A 21,604-nucleotide genomic window follows, 5' to 3' on the forward strand; every position below is an offset into this window, starting at 1 on the left:
TTAAGTGTTTGGGTTAAATATTTCTGAACCAAATTAGTATCACTTGATACAAAAGAGGATATTATAGCTAGATAAAATGAAATTGTGACCATAGGAATATGGAGCAAAATTAAATGGTTTTTCAGACGCACTGACTAAACAGCAGCTGTGAAGTGTGCTAAAAAGGATAATTTGTAATACAAGATTTGATTTTTTTACTGTAAATGTAGTCTAAAATCACTTTACAGTATAGTTTATCACAATGCTTTAGTTGTCCCCACATGTCAGCTAATGTTTAGATTATCCCTTTTATTGATGTTTGTATACCTCCTTCTTCCAGCAGTTCAGCGTGCAACAAAATGACTGTAAAATAACAACCTGTCACCAACAGGCACCTGCAAGGCCCACTGAGGCTTCTATATTTTGTGTACTTCAGATCAGAAAATTTTACTGTCCACTGGTTCTGATATAAAGGCTGGCAATAGTATCAGGTATTCCTAACAGCATCATTATGGCATAATTTATCATTAGGTTTTAGTGTTCTAACTAAACCCATGGTAGAAAGACATCAGCTTTCTCTTTTCTTTTTTATTGTATGTATGACTAGTACTCCAATTACACTTGCATCAGATGCCTTCAGATCAGGATACTACTATCCATGCCAGATGATAAAGGAGAAAGAGGTGATGTGATGATGTCCCCTTGTCAATGGTGGGAAGTGTTCTCTGGATGTTTCCTCACCAACACCACGGAAAATCATGCCAGGCCCCAGAAGTCAGACATAAGCGCAGTAGAAACAGTAGGTTTATTGTCCTGCTCTAAACCACAGTGATTAAGGGCAGAACTGATCAAGAAGTACCCCTGCAATCAGCCACAATTGCATCATTTCTTCTTTCCTCTCCCCTATTCTTCCCCTTCACCACCCTCTTCCCAAATAAACAGCCAGCCCCTATTTACACTTCTGCTGTTCGCCCCCAAGTTTTGCTGACATGCTATCCCTTTAGAGTTGCCCTAATACTTCTCTTTCAGTAAGCCAGCTGACTGTGGCAGTTTCTCCCATCTTTAACTTGTCAGTGTATTGTCTCCATAAACAAAGGTTAGGAATGTCCATGGACATTCCTGTCTCTGGTAATTGGAATGCCTGGCAATTTCCCACATTATGATCCTCTTAGTGTAAATATAGGGAAAGTAATGAGTTAGGCCCTATGATACCACTTTCAGACACTGGTGGTATAGCCATACAATAAAGGTAGGCCATTTAATTACAGTTCTTGGCACAATGTAGGGAAGCCGATGAAAGAAAAGGAAACGGGGGAATTACTAACTTTATACCACTTGCTTACCCAAACATCACTGCAGAACAGAAAGAATAAGAGACCTGACTGCTTATGACAAGTGGATACTGAATCATTTACAACACTGCTGCATTCTAATATTCATATGCAAGACACGTCTAAGAATGGTCTCTATAGGGAGGGTAAAGTGCTATAGCCATCTCATGGCAGAATTTATTCTAATAGTTATGGATAGTCTTCAGGTAACTGAAACAATTTGTATGTAACATTCTACAGAAGAATATATACCTGCACAACATACCTATTTTCTAAATTAAAATAATACAAAACAAAGACTTTAGGAAATACCTAAGAAAAATAAGCATGCAACTGTTAAGTGACATATTTTGTTTTATTGAACATTGTTGAGCCCTAAATTACAGCAGTGGTAGCAATACAGCTGAAAGCATGGTAGCATCCAACGTGGACCTTTTTGCTCTAGTTTGCAATACAAGACTTGCTCATACTTTAAGGAGCCCTCCTCCTTCCCAATGACAATAACTTTGGCACGGTCCATCTTCTAATTACAGAAGGGAAAAAAATGGATAACCTGTCAACTTGATCATCCATCCAGTTACAGATAGATGTACTAATCCACTAATGTCTTGTACATATTCTGGTAGTATTGCAGTTTGCAGCAACTTTGATAAATGAATAGTCTTAAAAAAGTAAAATGTTCCTTGGCTGAAGATATCAAACACTTACAAATTGTCTCTCCATAAATAATCATAAAACGAGCATTCTTAATAAGGCACTATATCTAGATATTAAAACTCAAAACTGTTCGTATGACAAGCTAATCAACATGAATACTAACAAGGTTTATTTAAAATGCTTTGAAATGTTATTAACTCACAGAGAACATTTCAGAAGTTATACTTCTACTTTGATTGTGCTACCTTAACAGATCTAAGAGTTCTGTCATGTACTATAAGTAGCTTGGAGAATAACAAAATTGGGAGTTCTGTAGAAGTTTATATGATTAAAGTAGTCATGACATGCCTTTGAACTGTTGGTACTTCTGCTTAAGCTCCCACCAAGAACGAGGGCTGTGATAGGAACTCAGTGCTTGAAATCACCAAGCCTAATTAGACATTTGCAACATCATTAGCATCAGTGCAAAAGGCAAGTAGCCTATATGCTGCATTATGTTAGAATTAAATAACTTGTGTGAGGTAAAACAAAACAGGATCACCACATATCATTGAAAATTGCACTCTGAGATATGATACTAACAGTTAAATGCAGTCAAGATTTTTTTTTAATTGGACAAGTTGCCATTACCAAGATGCAAAACGTAAGTTTACTGGGTGTAATTAAATCTTAAAAAATATCTTTCATTATATCCCCAGTGTCTTCAATAGGAGTTTCCTGCTAAGCATCCTGGAATCACAACAACAAAAAAATGCCTATAAAAATTTCGGTTTCTAGCAACTCAAATCTTGAAAGAGAATTCCTAATGGATGCAAAGGGGTTAAATATATACAAACAGTGAGATGGCCACAAGAGTGTTCTGCTTCTAGCTGAATAAATTCATTCTCAGTGAAAATGTTTTTCACTAGCCATACACGGCATATTTAACAGCATCTCTTCAGTATATTATTTGGAAATCTATGCAACTTATACTGTCAGTCAAGAAAGCTATGGTATTGTTGTCCCCTCTGAAGTCCCAAACAAACACTAAGAAGAATTAATTGTTCCTCGTAGGACCAAATGGGAAGTATTCAGGGAATTCATGAATAATTTTTAGTGCCTCATTGTAGAGTTCCAGATCTGAAAGATGGCAAAGAAAATGGTTGTGATGCATAGGTTAAATTCCTGACTAGCGAATGACAGCATTAAAATGTTGCTTATTTGGGGGCAGTATAGTTAAGCCTTCTTCACCTCTGTCCTCACCCCCCTTACTTCTGCCCAAGCCTCCCAAATTTTCATTTCCTGGAGGATTATTTCTAGGCCAGCCAACTGCACAATCAACAAGCCCCAGTACAAGATAAAGGAAGATGAAGAACCAAGGGGCTGGAAGCAGACAAATGATTGGACCACAGCCATAATCTAGATCAGCTTAGGCTTTGAGTTTATTCCTACAGCTTATCAGTAGGGCTGTATATTCTGTGCATAATTTTTCCCATGGTAGTGTCTATTCCTACATTCTTCTCTGTATCTGGCAGCTTGAAGCATGACATTGTCCAAAAGAAAGGATTATTAGGCTCTCCCATCTTCCTTCTTGAAGGAAGCAAATTCAGAATGCAAAATTAATGTTATAAAGATATATTCTTACTTACCAAAAGGACTTTTATCCTCTCTGAACTGGACATATGACATGCACATAATGGTTGCCTGATTTGTTACTCTTCCCACTACTTCAAGAACTCCCGAGATCTCTTCATCTAACTAGAGAACACAGCAAAAATGACATTAGCAACTTGGTAAAGCTAGGTGCACTGTCTTCTGTACAGAACTGAGAAAAACTCTTAGCAAACTGAAGGTTTGTTCATTATGATAGATTCTGTTCTTTGTCTTGCAATACAGTATGACTGAAAAAAAAGGCAAAAGCTTTTATAGTATGTTTTTTGTAACACATTTTGGTTCTAACAGAGCAAAAAATAAGTATGAAGAAGCATCAGAAGGAAGGTAACACTGTAATAGGTATATACAGCTGTGCCATTTAATCACTGAACAGAGGTAGTAATCTACAACACAGCAGAAGAATCCAGGAGATTTTAATGCCTTTCTCTTTCTTAAAGTTATCTGTCAAGAAGTATTCAGAATACAAGGACACTGGCATTAACCTGTGGTTGAATAAGAAAGAAAGCTACAAGTTATATCTTACCACATGTTGATTTAACTCACACAGATCTAGCTTTTTTTTTTTTTTTTTTTTTTTTTTAAGTTTCTCATTTTAAGAATATGACACTATTTCTATGATGTCCTTCTAATAGTAGCCTAATACTTATTTTTAACCTTTTAGTAAGCTTCTTGGAACACAGAAATAGATCTCCTCTCTCACCATGTAATTTTGTGTTTTTCTGTTGAAAGCAGGGACTGCACACACAGAAACAAAGGAAACTCTCAGAGGAAGAAAGTTAGAAAGCATTTGATAAGCAAATCTGAAGTCTCTCCATTTACATTATGCAGACCAGACGGATGAGCCTGGCATGATATTTCTGCACACACCAGTTTCTCCTCCCTTACCTATTCATACAGCACTGGAATGCAGACTATGAAATGCCTAATGCAACTATGCACTTATAAGCTTTGCCCATTTATTCTGTTACAAAAAAGTTGCAGAATCATACACGCTCAGATGCTGACAACACAATACAGAAAAACTTTTCACCAGCTCACATAAGAATTAAGAAACAGGCAGAACTTGCAAGACAATACAAGACATCCTATAAGATGAAGATGAAAACAGTAAGTTTCACTTTTATAAAACAGAAGTATTTGCCAGATCCAACTGTACTTTTCTTCAGTCAGGTCATATTTTTATCTTGAAGGCCAGTGAGTATCACACAGAATTAATTCACAAGAAAGGGCAGATTTATCACTGTTTAACAACTCATTTACAGAAACGTATGGAAACACTACGCATATATTCATTTAAGCCATAGTATTTACCATCATAGATGCACTATCTGATAGCTGGAAAAAAATCTTCAAGACAAGAAAATGTCAGAGTCTTATTTATTCCTTTAGTGGTAACAGAGAAATATGGTAACACAGGAAGCAAAACTTCTTAACAGCATCTATGTACAGTCAATATATAAATGCTTAATTGCTTAGTAATTTTTTTAATAAAAAGAATGCTTAAGCTAATGATGAAGTTCACTGGAATACTATGAAAAGCATTCTAAGAGGACAGTGAAATGGCAGCTCAAGAGTAGATTCCTGAAAATATAGTTTTCTTTTTTTTTCTTTTTCTTCTTTCTTTTTTTTTTTTTTTTTTTTTTTTTTTTGCACTGTCTTTACAAAATAGTTTGTTAGGAATATAAAAAAGCAAAACAAAGATAAAGCAAATAAATATAGCAGAATATACCACATTGTAAGCAACAAATAGAGTAAGACAAAGTAGTCAACCAGCAATGCCCTTGAAGAAAGGGAATGAATTGCATCTGTCACACTGTCTGAAAATTGTTGAACTGATTAACACCAAGACTGCAAAGTTCAGCCAAAGAAGCAAGCAGAACAGGGAAAGAAGCAGGTGGAAAAGGGAAAAACAAGAGAGATTCTGCTTTTTCCTGACTAAAACCGCAATACATTCGAGACACGCACAGATATCAAAAAGGACAGAGCCCCGCAACCTAAAGAGGCCGTGCCAATTACTTCCAAAGCGATCTTTAACTTACTGGGTCGCTCAGCTCCACAGTTGTATGCTTTCCTTCTCCATCCGAAAGGACGAAAAGTTTCCCAGAAGGATGAATCTACAAAAGAAACCAAGTCCGAGAGCTCAAAATACAGCTGTAAACCTTGCAGACGAAGCTCTTCTACGTCGGAACTGCGAAGCGAGACGCCACAGCGCCGCTGTGGCCTGCTCCGCCCGCCCCAGGCCCCGCGGCGGCCCCTCCGCCCCGGCCGCGCCCGGGGCAGGCGGCGCGCAGGGCGGCCGCGGCTCGGGGCAGGGCCCGCGGTACCTTCTCGACGCGGCCCACGAAGCAGACGGGCTGCCCGATGTACTGCGCCAGGTGGCTGGTGGCGATGCGCGGGCGCGGCACGTCGTGCACGTCCCCCATCGCCGCCCGCTTTCCCGCGCTGACCGGGGCCGCCGCCGTTACCTGGCAACGGCGGGAAGCGTCCGGGCGGGACTTCCGCTTCGCCTGCCAATCTCCTGCTGCAACGGGAAGCCTCACCCCCGCACTCCCGCGCACTGACGTCACCGCAGGCGCGCTGCGTCCGAGGGAGTGCGCGGAAGTGAGCTCGGTGCGTCGAGCTGCCTGGGCGCGCGCCGGGTGCTGGGCCGTGACGGAACCCGGAAGCGGAGGTGGCTGCGCGGCGGCGGCGTCGGGCGGGCGGGCTGGTGGGGGCGCGCCGGTGAGTGAGCGCGGGGGGCGGGGCCGTGCGCGAGCGCCCCCCGGGGGCGGGGCGGGGCGGCGGCGCGTGGCCGCGCGGGCGGCGCCGTCCGTTGGGCGCGAGGCGGGGGAGGGGGCCGCCCCCCCTCCCCCCTCCCCCCTCCCCCCCCCCGGGGCGGTGCTGCCCGGCCACGGGGCCGGGGCCCGGGCTGCCTGCGGCTCCCACCCGGCCCGGCCGCCTCGCCTCGGCCGTGCTCGTGCTCCCGATCTTCGTTTTCCCTCTTTCCTCGAAGATCCCGACGTGATGCTTTGCTCACTTTTCCGCCAAAAGGAAAACCTGCAAGACCTGCTTCTGCCCTTCAGCCGGTCGGGCTCTTCTCTAGGCTGCTGAAGAGGGGCGCGTCTTCCAGTACTGCTGTTACTCGTTCCTACATCTCCCCACTATTCAGAATCGTACTATTTATGGATGTTCCCTTTTTCCCAGTTGGCCCCTTTTCCCTCTTCCTCCTAAAATGAAGCTCCTTCTTCCTCTTAGCCAAGCATCTTGCTCTGTATTGACTATTTTTCACTGTTTTGTCTAGCCCTTTAGAAACTTTCAGAACTCACCTCAGAGTAAAGCTGCTAAAGCTTTGCGTTCCTAATTCGTATTTGTTTTAAGGGGTGTGTACTGTTTACATTTCTTTGTTCAGATTAAAAACACCTCTTAGCTGCTGCTAAAGTATTATCTGAGTGTTTCACATTAAAGAACATATGCTTGCTGCTGTACCAGTCCTGGGAGTTAATTATCTCATCTTTTTGAAACCCAACAACTAACTGACATAAGACAGAGCTAAAATCTGGACCTGGGTGCCTTTACCATAAGATCTCGCCTTTTTCACTATTTTCTCACACGTCTTTGTGTGCAGAAGTTCCTTCAGCTTTCCTTTCCCTTGCCCCGAGTTGTGTTTCAGGAAACATTTGAGACTATCTAACGGTGCTGTGTCTTAAAAGGGCAATTCCAGCACCACCTATGTGCTGGCTGTCTCTTCTGACCCGCAGTGGGTTAGTTCAGCTAGCTGACTAGCAGAAAGCAACTTTATTGCTTTGCTGTGTTAGTTTTGTGATGGCTCAGCAAGCTGAACCAGCTCACCAAGGAATCCCACTACTGCCAGGACCTGCGCGGAACCAGCATGCAGCCAGGAATGAGACAGCAGTGGCGTCATGGTTTTGATGGGCTGCAGTTGGATGTCATCTCATCTCGTCACTACATGTTTCACCTTTTCAGTAGTTCAATTGCCAGAGAATATGATGATTAGACAGTAACTTATACTAGGCAAGAACCTTTTAAACTGTTCTTTCAGTGTTAGAGAGATACCTTCTTTTTAATGTGCTTATTCTTGACTCTTAAATTTGTTCCTGTCACAAGGAGGGTTAAGCAGGGCTGTAAGCATCTTGCTATTTTTCATATTACTACTTTATTTGTGAATCATGGTGGATGCTAATGTGGAAGGGTTTGAGAATCTCTGTAATGCCCTTCATTTTCTCCTTCCATAAATTATATAGCTTAAGCTGCTAGATGTCAAGCTGTGTGGATTTTTTTAAGATCAAGTTTTGTACATTGTTCTGACCTCAGTTCACTGTTCATATAATTGCTGAGAATGCCACTGCAGTTCTGCTTTGCTGTATTCCTGGGCATCCTCTCTGTGTCTTAGGCTACATTGTTGGCATTTTTTAACACTAAATTACTTTTCCTGTCACTTGTGAGCATCCTGAGAAAACAGCTAAAAAATAGTGCTGAATGCCAGGATCATCACTGTATACAAAAAGTTTATTGGATGCAACATACTGTTTTGTCTCTAAGGTCACCCATGCTTCTTGTCAAATGAGGTTGACAAAAAGCACAAGGAACAAATTAACCCCTTTGTACAGCTCTGTAACTCATCTTTGTCTAGTCATGTGTATGTTCTCAGAGCCTCACATAAAGACAAAATATTTTGTGTAGTTCCACAGAATTGCTATAGTTTGCAGTTTATTGCTTGCTAATGACTGAAGCAGTGCCAAAAGTGTTATTCTTAACTATCAGCAGTTGAGATTGTAGGAAGAAAAAATTATGTTCACTTTTCGGTGAGGGTGAAACATAAGGAGAAGGGAATTGCTTGTTTCTATCAAGGGAGATTTTTATCTTTAGGCAGTGAATTCAATTTCAGGTCTCCTGTAGAAATAAAATGAATCCCATCTGGAGAGGGAAAGTGCTGTGCTATATAGAAGACATTACTGCAGGACTGTGGTACTATCCCTGAATGATGGATGCATTTTCTGTCATTTTGTGTTGTCAGCTTCAAAAAAAAAATTTTTTTTATTCTATATGACCATGCATCCAGGTCCATTAACTTCAAATTTAGTTTTTAATCTGAAGTTAAACTTGTGCAGAAACCAGTTGTTCTCAGCTTTCGTTAACTAAAACCTCATCATGTCTACAAGGAGTAAAACTTCAGCCTGATTCTGCAAGTGTTTAAACTGTGTTCTTATCTTCAAGAGCATGATGGTTTCCATTCAATTTGGTGTTTCTTTGTTGGACAGCAGCTTTGTTCTGGTTTTAACATGTAACTCAAGAAACTTAGCAGTTACTTTCACATTGCTTGAGAGGTTTATGTTTACTTCCAAAGTACCACAGTTGATAAAATTCTTAAGACAGCAAATATCATAGTGTTGCCCATCAAGAACTTTGTTTACATATGTACGTACTTTCTACTGCTTTACTTTTTGTTTCTGTGTCCCCCTTCCTATTTTTAATGGATATTTGTTAAGCTTAGACTTAATAACTTTGTTCAGCAAACCTATTGAAATACTTCAAGTAATAATTGGCATGCTCCTTACTTCATTTGAGTTATGTGGATCTGTGTGATTTAGGATTTAGTTTTGTGTCTCAGTGGTGAACACCAGAGAAAGAGAAAGCCCCATAAAGCATATTAGTCTTTTAATATGCAGATTCTTTACCACCTCCCTAACATTCACAACCACAAAATACGACATGTGCTATTTTCTTCCTTCTAATGAAACCTTCCAGTGGTTTCATCAGTAAGAACTTGAGGCCTCAGTTTATGGGATACTTTGCTTTGTTTATTTTTGAAGCAAAGGGGAGAGGTGGTTTATTTTTGAGAAGTACTGCAGGTAATGCAGTTCAGTTAAAGAAGCCTACTTCAGAAAACTGTGAACTACAAAATAAAGATGAAGCCCTATACAGATCAGGTGAATTTCTGTATTTTTAAAATTGGGATATTTGGAAAGACCTGCCTTCTGCCAGCAAAAGGAAAACATCTTGTATATTAAAATTCTTGTAACGTTAATTTGACTCAGAATTGAAATGTCTGGGTTTTTTGTTTGTTTGCTTGTTTTTTTAAAGTTCTGAAGTTTATGTATGTTACGCGCAGGATTTAAAAGATGACAAAGGTATGGCTTCCTGTACAAATCCTTTGTACCTTCATTACATGTATACTGAGTAAAATGGTTTCCTTGGTGTGTGCAAGAAAGAGAGGAAGAAGAACACTATTTGATAGTACTGATAACCACACAAAAACATTTGTCTGAAAGAGGAAAAAATGTGATTGCATGGGGCAACCACAGCTCTGGCACCTTAAGTAGCTGACTGGAATCTGAAAGCCTTTACTAAGGCTAATCCTGAGACTTTGCACATCAAATTGATTCTGCTTCTTGCTGTTGTGTGCTTAGGAAGAAGGTAAAATCACATTTTAAACTGTTCCACAACTGCCTCTCCTTCATACATCATTGGAGCCGAAACCTGACTCTTGAGCATTACAGCACTGTTTTTTACCACTTAAACTATAGGACTGACAACCCTAATTGGTAGCAGGAGAAGACTTACTCCCTAGGGGCTGAAAAAGGAATATGTTGCTGGCGCCATGTGTTGAGCCAGGATGTGGGGGTTGCTGTGGGGGGAAGGCAAGGAATAAATGAGGTAATTAGGAGTTTTCTACTGTGTAATCTCCATGGAACTGGGCATATTAGTATTTCAAATGTAAGAATACCAGCAAAAAGGAGTAAGGTGAGGATAAGTAATGTACGTGTGTGTGTGTGTGTGTGTGTGTGTGTGTGTGTGTTTAACACCTACCTGAGACAGGATAGTCTGGCCTGTTCCTGTGTGTGTCAGTGCAGTTTTGGTTGCTCAAAATTCCACTGCATCTGCCCAAGCAAACAGTAGCTGGCCAGCCTCTGAAATATGTTGTATTTAATTCTCAGATATCATTCCACTGTTTGAATTGCAGCTGATTTTTGCCTACTATTTATGTATTGTTCCTCAAAGCCAATGCTCATACTTCATATAGGAATTTCTATGATTTGGTTTATAGAAATACTTGATATCACTTGTAACAGCGGAGTGTGGGGCAGTTTATATATGGGGAATAATCAGTGCGGACTGTGAAGTAAATTGCTATGGGTAACTGACTAGGACAAAAAAATCCTGCTTATAGTACTATTAAAATTTGAATAGTAAGTGAGGAATTCTGGAAAATAATCCAAGCTTTTTTATTATTATTATTATTTTTTTTTTCTTTTTACAAACACAAAATGGTAGTTCTCTGTTTTACTCCTTCTAAAGGTTCTTCTTTAAATTTAGTCTGAAATAATGTTGTCAAAACTTTGTACTGTATACATATTTTCTTTAGATTTTGCTCGTTTCCTCTTTTGGAGGTATATTGTAAACGTTGTTGCTTTTTCTTTCCCTGTTCCTTTAAATACTGGTGTCTGCAAAGTAAATCAGGATTCTCTAACTGTTTCACACTTGAAATGACATTTTTCAAATTTCCATGGGTTATATTGGTATTTTAGTAGAGAAGAGCTTTATGTAGCTTCCTTTAAACCTTTATTTCTGCACCTGACACTTGCATAGCATCTTTCATCCAAGGCACTTCACAAACTGCTACATAGGTTGTTGTCCAGCTGTCTGAATTCAGCACTCTGGGTGCCTGTCTGCACCTCTGCCTGTGAGCTGGAGGAAGGTGAATGTTCAAGCAGCTTCTGCTGCCAAGAGCCTCTTTCCTTTTTTGATTATCTCAAGATCTATGGACTCAGGCTGCTGTTGCTGGAAGTAGCAGTGGAGAATGGCACTGTTGCTGCATTCAATAGAAACTAGTGAAATTTAGGTAGCAAATAGTAGATGTTTCATGTATGCTCTAAATAAGCACACATTTGCGGGTTCAGCTTTTTGAAGTCCTGTTGCTTGTTCTTCATAGGAACAGAGCTTATGAAGGTTTTCGTAAGTTTTTGGAGAAATGAAACCTCTGTATGTCTTGTCTTGGAGTCTGTATCTTAAAGCTTAGAATAGTTAGATTATTTGCTTAGAAGACTATTGCTTGTATGCAGATTTACGGTGTGGTTCATAGTTGTTGCACTTCTGTAAAAGCTGGCAGAGCTGGGTATCTTTGGGTAATGCTTATAGGGTTTTTGTTAATATGAATTTGTCCTTTTTTAAGCTGTTACAAAGTGCTTCAATATTGTCTTCCAATCTTGGAAGAAATCCTGAGTATAATATTTTGCAGTGAACATTTTTATCCCATTAAAATTATGCCCTATTGTTTTATTTGATGTGAATTGAGAGTTGTTAGCCACCTTGAGAGATTCTTTTAGTGAATTACTGTTATGCAAAACATACTCAATTATGTTGCACTTTCTTTTAAAGGAATCAGTAGTGACTTTAACCAAATACACCCAAGTGTTAAGCTGCCTTTACAATCTGGAAAAATTAAGTTAGGGACTACGCTAAAATTGTGTAGGATTTTGGGTTTTTTTGTTTTTGTTTTTAAATCAATGTGCAAGAATTAAGATTGAAAATCTCTAGAGTAATTTGCTCCATTCAAGTACAGCTTCACCATGAAGACACATTTCCTATGGGATTGTGCTTTGGGCTTCGAAGTTTAGATGCTTTAGAACTAAGAAAGTTTGTGTAACAACAATTTGAAGTGGCGGAAGCTATATGAGAATACAGAAATGTGCTTGACAAACATGAAGCAAGTTTCCTTTCACTTTTCTTTAGAAAGATTGAAGGTTTTTCATGATTCTGCCTCCATTCATAACTCTTTTTGTGTGTGTATATTGAAAGTCAATTGCTACATCAGTAAGGTACTTTGACAGACAAATTTCAAATCTGGTGATAAGCACTTAACTGTAACTGCACTGTGTTTAGCTTTTGGAATAGTGCCAACTTCTTATGCTGAATTCTATTGTTTTATGATTACCTAAAAGGTTTTGTCTTCATTTTAGATAACAACTTTAAAAAAGAGGCTATGTTCAGCTTCTTCCGAAAAAGCCAAGATTCAAAGAAGGTTACAGTGCCAGAGAGAGAAGCAGATGGATTTGTTATTGTGGGTAAGTGATACAGCTGTATAAAATGGTTTTTATTGTCTTTGAAATGTAAAGATTTCTTTGTGGTGCTTAGACAAAATGAAAAAAGGTAACAGAAGCTATAATAAAAATTACTCAGAATTCTCACTTTTATTCCCAAAGGAGTTCATACTCCTAATCTCATCATTTGGACTAAAACCTAAAGTTTTTTTTCCTCATATTTCATTTTCTGAATAGGCGCAAACTCTTATTTGAGATGGTTAAAGATGTTTCTTGTTTTCCTCTCATACTGTGAGCAAGGAAAAGTTATCTCCTTACAAAACAAATAAACTCAATGTTGAGGATTCTAGCTTTATGGCTAGAGTTGAGAGAAGAGAATATCTTACTGTTTTAGAGGACTGTTTAGCTGTTTTAGAGGACTTTTTTCAGATTCCTTCCTTTTAGTATGCCCCCCAAATACTTTTTATATTAAAAGCCTCATTGCATCATTGTATAGCTAGTCATATAGTGAGTGTAGATGTTCTGTCTCAGAATTTGACTCTTGCTTAATTTGAAGAAAATTAAGCAGTTTAGTTTTTTGAGGTCTTTTTGTTATTCTAAAATGAAACTGTAGTGTTCTTAACCTGTGAACTGCATAAATTTTCAGCTGTAAGTAAACTCTTCCACAGTCTTGTAAGAAGTCTCAAGAATGTAGAAGACAAGAATTTATTGTCATTGTGCTGTAACTGATCCTTTTCTTTTTCACCATCTAAAAATTCATGCTTTCCTCCTTGTTAACCTGTCATCATCAATATTCAACTTTTGCTGCTCTGGTTTACTGATTTTTTTCTCATCAGGAATCTTATTGTGCTGTTCTATTTAAGCGCTGCTTCTTCTTGAGACTTCTCAATGTTTAAGTCATGATTATCAAAATCTAGTAATACAAAAGCTTTATTAGGAGCACTTAAATTCATTGTAATTTTTCTCCAATAGAACAAATATCCCAGACCACCTACCAGTTGTTAAAATAGAACTGGTGTCACATCTGTGACTCTTTGTGATGTCATGTTTTAACAGTTGTGTCCACAAGATTTTCTTCCTCTGCACTTTGTCTACTCGCCCTTATTTTGACAGCTATATAAAATCACTCCAACACTTGCATTGTAGAGAACTTAAAGGACACATACTTTGATCTCAGAAAGATTTGGTGACTATTTAAGAAATAGTCCGTGAGTTTCAAATTCTGCAATGGGCAGAGCATTCTGCACCAAATATCTCTTAGGTGCCACAAAAATAATCTCAGTGGTCCCAATTCTGAATTCAGTTTTGCTTCATTCTGTTTTCCTGAAGCACTATCAGTGATTATTTAAACTTTGTTCATATTAATGTTTATAAAAGCAATCTGTAAAATATAAACTTTAGTAATATCAACTATGCTTAAACCTTCTCTTCTTTTAAAAAATTTTTGCTAGTACAACAGTTAATTTTGCAGGCTACTACAAAATGGACTGTGATTTCATCTTGCCTTACTTTTACTTGGCAAAAGAATTGCCATCAGCTCTGCCAGTGGAGCATATCTATCTTGCTAGATAGAGGCAGTTCTAGGTCAGTACTCAAGTAGATACTTATCTAGAAGTTTTGTTGCTTTTTATCTAGAAGTAGGGGCAGTCCAAAAAATGTAACTATTCTGCTGGTTTGTTTTTATTATTCAAAAAGGAGCTACTGAAACTTTTAAACTTGGGTGTAAAATAGTCTAGAATGCCAATATTAAATGTCTTCAACAAATCTCAGTGAGAGTTACAGGATGGCCATTCTTACAACTGCATCTTCAGGTTATTAGTGTGAATACAGCTTTAGACAGTGAAAAGTCTTCAGTAGGTTGAGAATTTAACTTACTATGTTTTAAGTTGTTTCCTAAACCCAGTTTTTCATCCAAATAATAGAAGAATGGAAAGCCTGGTTTGCTAATATTCCATAGACAGGAAGGAAGTGCTTTTCTTCCTTTCTGTGGAGGAAAAAGAGGAGAAAAAAGCATCCTCAGGGGACACTTGCTCCTGACAGACCAGGAAAGCTTGTCTGTCACAAATCCCTTGGAAGGCTTTGTTCACTCCATGCACCAATGATAACATAAGCCGTAACTCTTACTGGAAGTCCTGAAGAAACTTGCGAAGAAAGAATTAAATGCCTGTGCCCATTACCATTATCAAAGAAGTCTAAACAGGAAGGTAATGTGAGTACTTAGTGTCACAATTATATGTAGATAATTGTGATTTTCCTAACAACATTTAATTATTTTATCTGCTTCTGCATCATCTAATTTTTTTAAAAAGTGAGGAAGAAGGTTCAACACTTTCTTGAGAAAGATCCATCAGAACTATAACCATGTCGCATCTTGAGGATTAGCTTTTTTATGTTTGCTGTTCATTTTTTTGTAACTCCTGCAAGCTGTGTTATAGATTGTGATATTCAAAATCTACTTTTGTTTGCAGAATATCACTACATTTGTGCTCTCAATCTCCAAAGGAAGTTCTTCAACTGGAAAGACAACTTTTGAAGCACCAAAAACAATTTTGCATGATTTTCTCCCATATTGGGGAAATACTGCGTGTGTGAGAGGCAAGAAAAAATGCAATCTATATAAAATAATTATAAAAATTGTTTAAGAGAGTTTTATACCTAACTGCCAGTTCACCCATTTCCCAAGTGCTCGTGGTCTTATCTTTTTGTGAAGTTGTAAAAGTAATACATGTTCTGTAACTGGCAAAATTATTATTCTGTAAAGGGAAGACAGGCTTATGGGATATGTTCAACACACACAGTAGGTTTTAAAGGGTGAATCGGTTGCAGTGATATGAAAATTTATTTCAGGGATTTGCCTGATAATTACAAATTGTTTTTAAAGTTAACATTCTGAATGCTGTTGTTTGTTTTCAGCTAGGTTGGGGATCTTGAAGAATAGCTATTTTTTGAGGAATTTATCATATTTTGAGGCTTTTACCATGTAAAATAAATGCCAGTCTGCCATCCATTCTTACTGTCGGTAGCCACATGGAAGACAGGTTAGTGCTAAGAACTTTACTTTGACATACAACTATCGCATTAGATCTTAAGAGTCTGGTGATCGCCAGACAAGTCCGTAGTGACAGGGCAGGTCTGAGATCAGGCCAGGAAGTTGAGTCAGCAGGCCAGAGCAGACAGGTACAAGAGCAGACGTGGGCATCTCTTCAATGTAGCCCATGCAGGGACCGTGAGCAAGAGTCTTGGCTTAAATGTAACTCCTGAGACAAGGGGCAGAGGCCCCCAACAGGGCTTCACACAGCTCTTTGCCCACCAGACCCTGGTCCAAATGCTGAGGGCTGCATCACAGCGTGCTGCCTTAGGCACAGGCAGCCAAACTCTTGGAATAGAGAGAGGAGGTGCAGAGCTTGGTGCACCTCAGACCCCGAGTGCCAGGACGGTTGTGTTCTCTGTCACTAACATCTACAGATAGTGCTGATCTTTGAGTAATTCTTCATCTACACCTTTGACCATACCTGAGTTCAATTATGTTTTGTTTGTTTTTTAATTGTATTTAAAGGCCAAGCTGTCTTCAAACCATGATGACAAACCATGTCAATAAGGAATATTATTATTGACTGACAGGAAGCACTTAATTGTTACCTGAAGGTTTTTTTCTAAGTTTGAGCAATCTTAGTGGAGAATTTTTAGGAGATTCAAAAATAGTGTCCAAGGGGAAGAAAAAAAGAAAATGTACAGGATTCTCCTCAGAATGAAATGACTGTCAGTGAAGCAGAGAGGCTGTGACTGTTGTGAGAAGGATTGGTAGGAATTTAATAATCCAAATTATTAATAAAGTAATACTTCTGCTCCGTAAGTCTCCCTTTCCTCTACTATGCCTTCATAAATCCTGGAAGGCCATACAGAACTAGTAAACAAAATTTATAGTAACAACTATTGGAGCAAACATTATTTTTGCCTGTTATGTTTCCTCTCAAGAGAATATAAACAGTCATAGACATGGAAATGAAATATTTGGAAATCTCCCAGTAAGGAGAAGAATTTGTGGCAGTTAAGTAAGTGCTGGATCTGTGGAATTAACCAAAGTATACCTTATGTCTAATGCTGCTGTCTGAAGAGAAGGAGTTTTACAAAACAAATGTCGTCAGACTTGGACTAATATATAAAACTTGTTTTATATAAAACACATATATAGTATATATATTACTGAGTTATTTCAGCATTACAATTCCTTCATACAGGACGAGGATCTTCCTCATCTGTAGGCAGGAGCATCCTCACCCAGCTGTGGGCCTGAGAAAAATAGGATTTACAGCCACCTAAATGTTTCCCTTTGTTAACGATAGTTACTGCGGTTATATTGCAAAATAACATCCTTAACAAATTAGGAAATCATCTGTACTGAAGAGGTAAAGAAGGAAAATGATCAACAAAAGTCAGTCTTCAGTACTGGAAATTTTGACCCTATTTTTCCGAAGAGCAATATTATGTATATTGTTCCCTTCCTTTTCCTCCATTTCTGTTTTTCTGTTTTCCCATGAATCTTTTCTATATGCAGTCTTTTTTTTTTTTTTTTTTGATCTGTGGAAAAAGGAATTGGGTAACTTGCATATCTGAATTAAGGAACACCCATGTTGTCACCATTCATCTAAATTGATCTTCCAGTAAGATCTTTAGTGTATATATAATACTGATCTTAGTAAAATCTCTACAGATGTTTTAAAGAACTTCTTAAATGCTTGTTTGTGAGAGAAATCTGCAGATTTAAAATCTCCAAGAGTAAGTATGTTATGAAAGGTAAATTTAATATGCTGATCCTTCCAAATCAAAGAGTGGTTTCTGTACTGTTTTACTGGTGTAATTCTAATAGCTTTTTGGTTTCTCCTGTGTATACACACACCTCAAACATTAAATACATCAAGAGATTGTAAACTCTTAGTGTTGCTGCTGCTGTTTGTTTTCTATGAGTTGTTAGTAATGTGTAGGAGGATCCTGTGAATCTCTGCACATTTCTTTCTTTGTTAATATTTAAGGAGCTTTAGTGGTGCCAGTGTGGAATGCTAGGGTGCTGTAGTGTTCTTAAATACACTGTTACATTAAAGAAATGCACAGAGCTTTGTGCCAGTTGGAAAAAGTGTCTCAAAATGTCCTTTCACTTTCTGCCTCAATGAGCTTAATTTGCTTATGTTTTTAATATGGCAGTGTTTGTGTGTTTATTTCCAATGTTCCAGTTTTCCAAGAAACAAACTGCTATTTCATTATATTGTTTGAGTGTAAAAATATTTAATGCTAACTTTAAAATAATCTGAGATTTTGGGGACATTTTTTAATATTTATCTAAGGAATGCTTTAAATGTCATTTTATGCCAATATGGGTGAACACTTTTGATGCACCAAAAAGTTACTGTATTAAATGACTTATGTCTTGAAGAGCTGCGTTCTGAATTTTTATACTTTTAAAAATAGTGTTAATAACACATTTAGGCATTGAATACTAAAGTCAGAGTTGACTGCACAGGAAGGAGGAAAAAATCAGAAGAAACAGTCTTCTCTGACATTGATTTTTCTTTTAAATTGTCAGAAGGTAATGGCTACCCTTTATTCAGTAGTGAAGTCAAGTAATCCTCTTGGGTGCTGTTTTTTACACAAAAACAAACTGCATTTTTCAATAGTACCACTAGATGGTGATTTCTCTTGTATTCTATAGTTGTAGTGCTTTTTCTCAGTCTCTTCACTCTCACACAAGCAAACACATACACACAGCCCCCCCCCTACACAGTCGGGTAGTAGTAATTATCAGTACACCATTTTATTAAACTGTAAGTTTTCAGCAGATTTATAGAAAAGCATTTTAAAGCCTAATATCAAATCTATAATGGCATTCCAAGCTAATAAAAATAATGAAGCTTGAAATGTTGACAGCATGTATCTAGATATTGGCTTTCAGTTCCTTCCAAACGGATCTGTTGAGGCCCATGTGGGACCCAAATAACACAAAGAAGTAAATTTGCATATTTTACAGCAGGGGGAAAAAACAGAATGCAAAAACATGAATAATTAGGAGCACAAGCTTCATGCTATATTAATACTGTTGAAAAGCATGTGTTGATTGTATTCTGAAAGCCAGTAGTGATTTGGTTGAGTGAACTCAGTCAGCATCTCTTATGCAGATTAAAGGAACCGGGTTACAGAACAACTGAACTTCATTGTTTTGCTGCATAAGTAGGTATATTTCTTAAAGGATGTATTTCTTTTGCCTAGATTCTATACAGTATAGGAAAACTATCTTTCTTTTTAATGCTTTATCAAAGCATATTTTTTATTAAAAAAGGCTGAATCGGTCATTTACTTGTGTATCTCTTGATTTCTATAAATAGTCCTCTCAGCCACAAATTAAATTTGAGTATTTTTAGCATTCTAGTATACATGACCTACATACTTTTTGTTTCTTTGGCCTTTTTGCTTTCTAAGATTTTAGCCCCTGAAACACATTCATGATGCTTCTATGTTATGTATTTGGTTATTTTTAAATTTTCAAAAATATCCTTCTTGAAATGCTGGCATACAGGGAATTTCTGAATATGAATAATGTGAATCATTGTGTTGGCTTCTGTTGATTACAGCATATGATGTATAATGTATTTTTTATGATAAAAATGGTATTTCCATTGCTAGTTAGACTAAATACTGTCTTGGCCCTTACTTCACAGCTATTTCAGAAAGCTACCGGGTTTTGAATAGTGACATTAAGGAGGAGAATGGAAAGAAGCTGAAGATTTCTTGTTTAAATCCTACAGCAGTTATATTTCTGGGGAGGCAAAAAGAAAAAAGTTCAAGTATGTGCTGGTGTATTAGAGGTTCTTACTTGAGGTTTTAAGATGGGGAAAAATACACTTTCTGTCTGCAAAATCAACCCTTTTCAACCTGTCTTTTAAGCACATATTCTTAAGTTGCATAACCAAAGGAGGAAAATGGTAAAACATACCAGTCCTTTTAGAAATTAATGTAATTTTAAGAGGTTAAACAGGCATCTGGCAAAAGGTTGTTTTGAGGTCACACATGCATCTGACATTTTGCTGCCAGCCCTCTAAGAAAATATTGGTTGGAGCTATATTCCTGTTTTTCATGTTAACTCCCTTCTGACTTAAGTCATCATAGTCACTGTCTAAATGTCTAAGTCTCCAAAATGCTCTTGAGAAGTTTGGTCCTGCTGGTTTTAAAGCTCTTGCAAATAGAGTGATAGAAATAGAATGTGTTGAAGTAAGAAAATCCTCCTCCCCACCCAAAAGAAAAAATCTTATCCAGAGGAAAAATCAAGGCATTCCTTTGACATGATGACAGTTTCGCAACAGTGTATTTAGGTAGTTATTACCTTATTTTTTAATCTTTACTTATAGTATTCTGATCACTTTTGACACATGAATTCTCACAGCTTTACTCCCATATGTAGTACTCTCTACTAATGCCTTAGTCTGCATAACATTCTTAAAGCAACTTGCAATTGGATTATGTTTATTAAAAAAAAAAAAGAGGAAAATACTGGTTGCTTATTGTAAAACAAAGTAAGAATAGCGAAACATAGTGGAAAAGTAGGGATTTTGAAATGTTGCTTGTGAACATTTTCCCAGAATATACTGGTCATTAAATCTTTAGGAGTGAAAAATCTCTTTGGACAATTTTCTTTGCATTATAAAACAAAGTATATTTTTAGCCCAAGTCTACTTTTCCAATCTAAGGTGAACCTACAGCCAGGAATAACTGAAAAACAAGAGATGGAAAAATGTGTTCCAGGAGTCTGAGTTGCTATCCTGGCAGATGATAAATTCATATTGAAGTCCCCTTCTTTTTTGCAGTCCAGTTTGAACATTCTTTCCAAGGAGAGCCCATGCAATCACTATCTCTCTGGTTGAAGTTATTCAAACCTGTGCAGCTGTTAATCGACGTTAATTTTCTCCGGATGAAATGTAATGTTGAGCAGTTACACACACCCCTCCCCATCCCTGGCAAGTAAATGTTTTGGTACTTTTTGCAGTGGAAGAAGAAGAAAATACTTTGCCAAATTGCCGTCCACTCTGCCACTTTTTTATGACTTACTCTGAGTAAAAGACGTCTTTTTTTTTGTTTTTAGAGAGGTAGTGTAATGAAACTCAAAGTTATTTTCTGCATTTCACATGTGTTACGAGTCAGTTGTGTCATAAGCCTCAGCATGTAATAGTACTATAATTTTAAGTCTTTTCTTATAAAATCAAAGATGGCTTGTTGCTTGTACATGGAGGTGTTCTTTAGCTGCTCTTTCTTGCTATACCAGTTAAAATCTTTCTGTAAGGGCCAAAGTATGTAACGGATATATGTGATGGGTCCAGTCAATTTTATTTTGCACTTCAGTGCTATCTCTCTACTTCTGTCTCTGGTGATTGTGAAAAATATAATGTACTTTCTGATTTCTTCTCACACAATTGAATAATCCTCAGGATTTTCATGCTGCTTTCTCCTCCTTCCCCCAAATGAGAGCTTTGTAGAGTCAGTTTTGAAAGTATTTTCAGTCAATCAAAAGCAAAAAAATGATGACTATTTGCTCACAGCATTGACCATGGCTTGCTGAGGAAATTACACGGTAGTCGTCGTGACTACAATCACTTCAGTTTGTTTTTTATATCTTTGAGTGAATCATTCTACTGCTTTTTCCGTTGTCAAAGAGATGTCCTTATAGATGGTGGTAAAAAATCAAGGGGAATACAAAATAGTGGGCTGCCTGATGACAACCCAAGCAATTTGAGAAGTTTGTCACTGAGCAGTGCAAATTTCATGTTCCTTTAACCATCTGCTCACACCCTGCTGTGATTATAGTTGACCTGTGTCACAGGATGTACATCACAGACTTACTCTGCATATTTTTTTCCTCAGTTTATGCTTGTTTATTTGTTATACAAATTAAGTATGGGGCAAAAA

The 21,604-nt window shown here is 37.9% G+C and overlaps 2 protein-coding genes across 3 annotated transcripts in view; one reads left to right on the forward strand and one right to left on the reverse strand.

The window, feature by feature from the left end:
* Positions 1-1,646: 1,646 nt before the first annotated feature.
* Positions 1,647-6,079, reverse strand: RPA3 (replication protein A3). The gene is made up of 4 exons (XM_062569168.1): positions 5,945-6,079; positions 5,660-5,734; positions 3,596-3,704; positions 1,647-3,086 (listed from the first exon to the last, which is right to left on the reverse strand). The coding sequence occupies exons 1-4, from the start codon at positions 6,041-6,043 to the stop codon at positions 3,004-3,006; spliced, it is 366 nt and encodes a 121-aa protein (XP_062425152.1). The 5' UTR covers positions 6,044-6,079; the 3' UTR covers positions 1,647-3,003.
* Positions 6,080-6,183: 104 nt separating this feature from the next.
* UMAD1 (UBAP1-MVB12-associated (UMA) domain containing 1) overlaps positions 6,184-21,604 on the forward strand; it is an 82,011-nt gene continuing 66,590 nt past the window's right edge. Inside the window, exons 1-2 of one of the 2 annotated variants that reach the window (XM_062569164.1) lie at positions 6,184-6,291; positions 12,578-12,682. In XM_062569164.1, the coding sequence (XP_062425148.1) occupies positions 12,601-12,682 (82 nt within the window). In that variant the 5' untranslated portion in view covers positions 6,184-6,291; positions 12,578-12,600. Of the gene's footprint in view, positions 6,342-12,577; positions 12,683-21,604 lie in introns of both variants that reach the window. The other variant, XM_062569165.1, reaches the window with a different exon arrangement.

The sequence above is a fragment of the Rhea pennata genome, chromosome 2, assembly GCF_028389875.1.
Source record: "Rhea pennata isolate bPtePen1 chromosome 2, bPtePen1.pri, whole genome shotgun sequence".
Classification (NCBI taxonomy): domain Eukaryota; kingdom Metazoa; phylum Chordata; class Aves; order Rheiformes; family Rheidae; genus Rhea; species Rhea pennata.

Excerpts from the sequence above, each read along its gene's own strand:
- RPA3 (XM_062569168.1), bottom strand. The coding sequence starts at position 6,043 with ATGGGGGACGTGCACGACGTGCCGCGCCCGCGCATCGCCACCAGCCAC. Across the intron at positions 5,735-5,944 it reads TCGTGGGCCGCGTCGAGAAG|ATTCATCCTTCTGGGAAACT; the intron begins GTACCGCGGGCC and ends TTTCTTTTGTAG. Across the intron at positions 3,087-3,595 it reads AGAGGATAAAAGTCCTTTTG|ATCTGGAACTCTACAATGAG; the intron begins GTAAGTAAGAAT and ends GCCATCTTTCAG.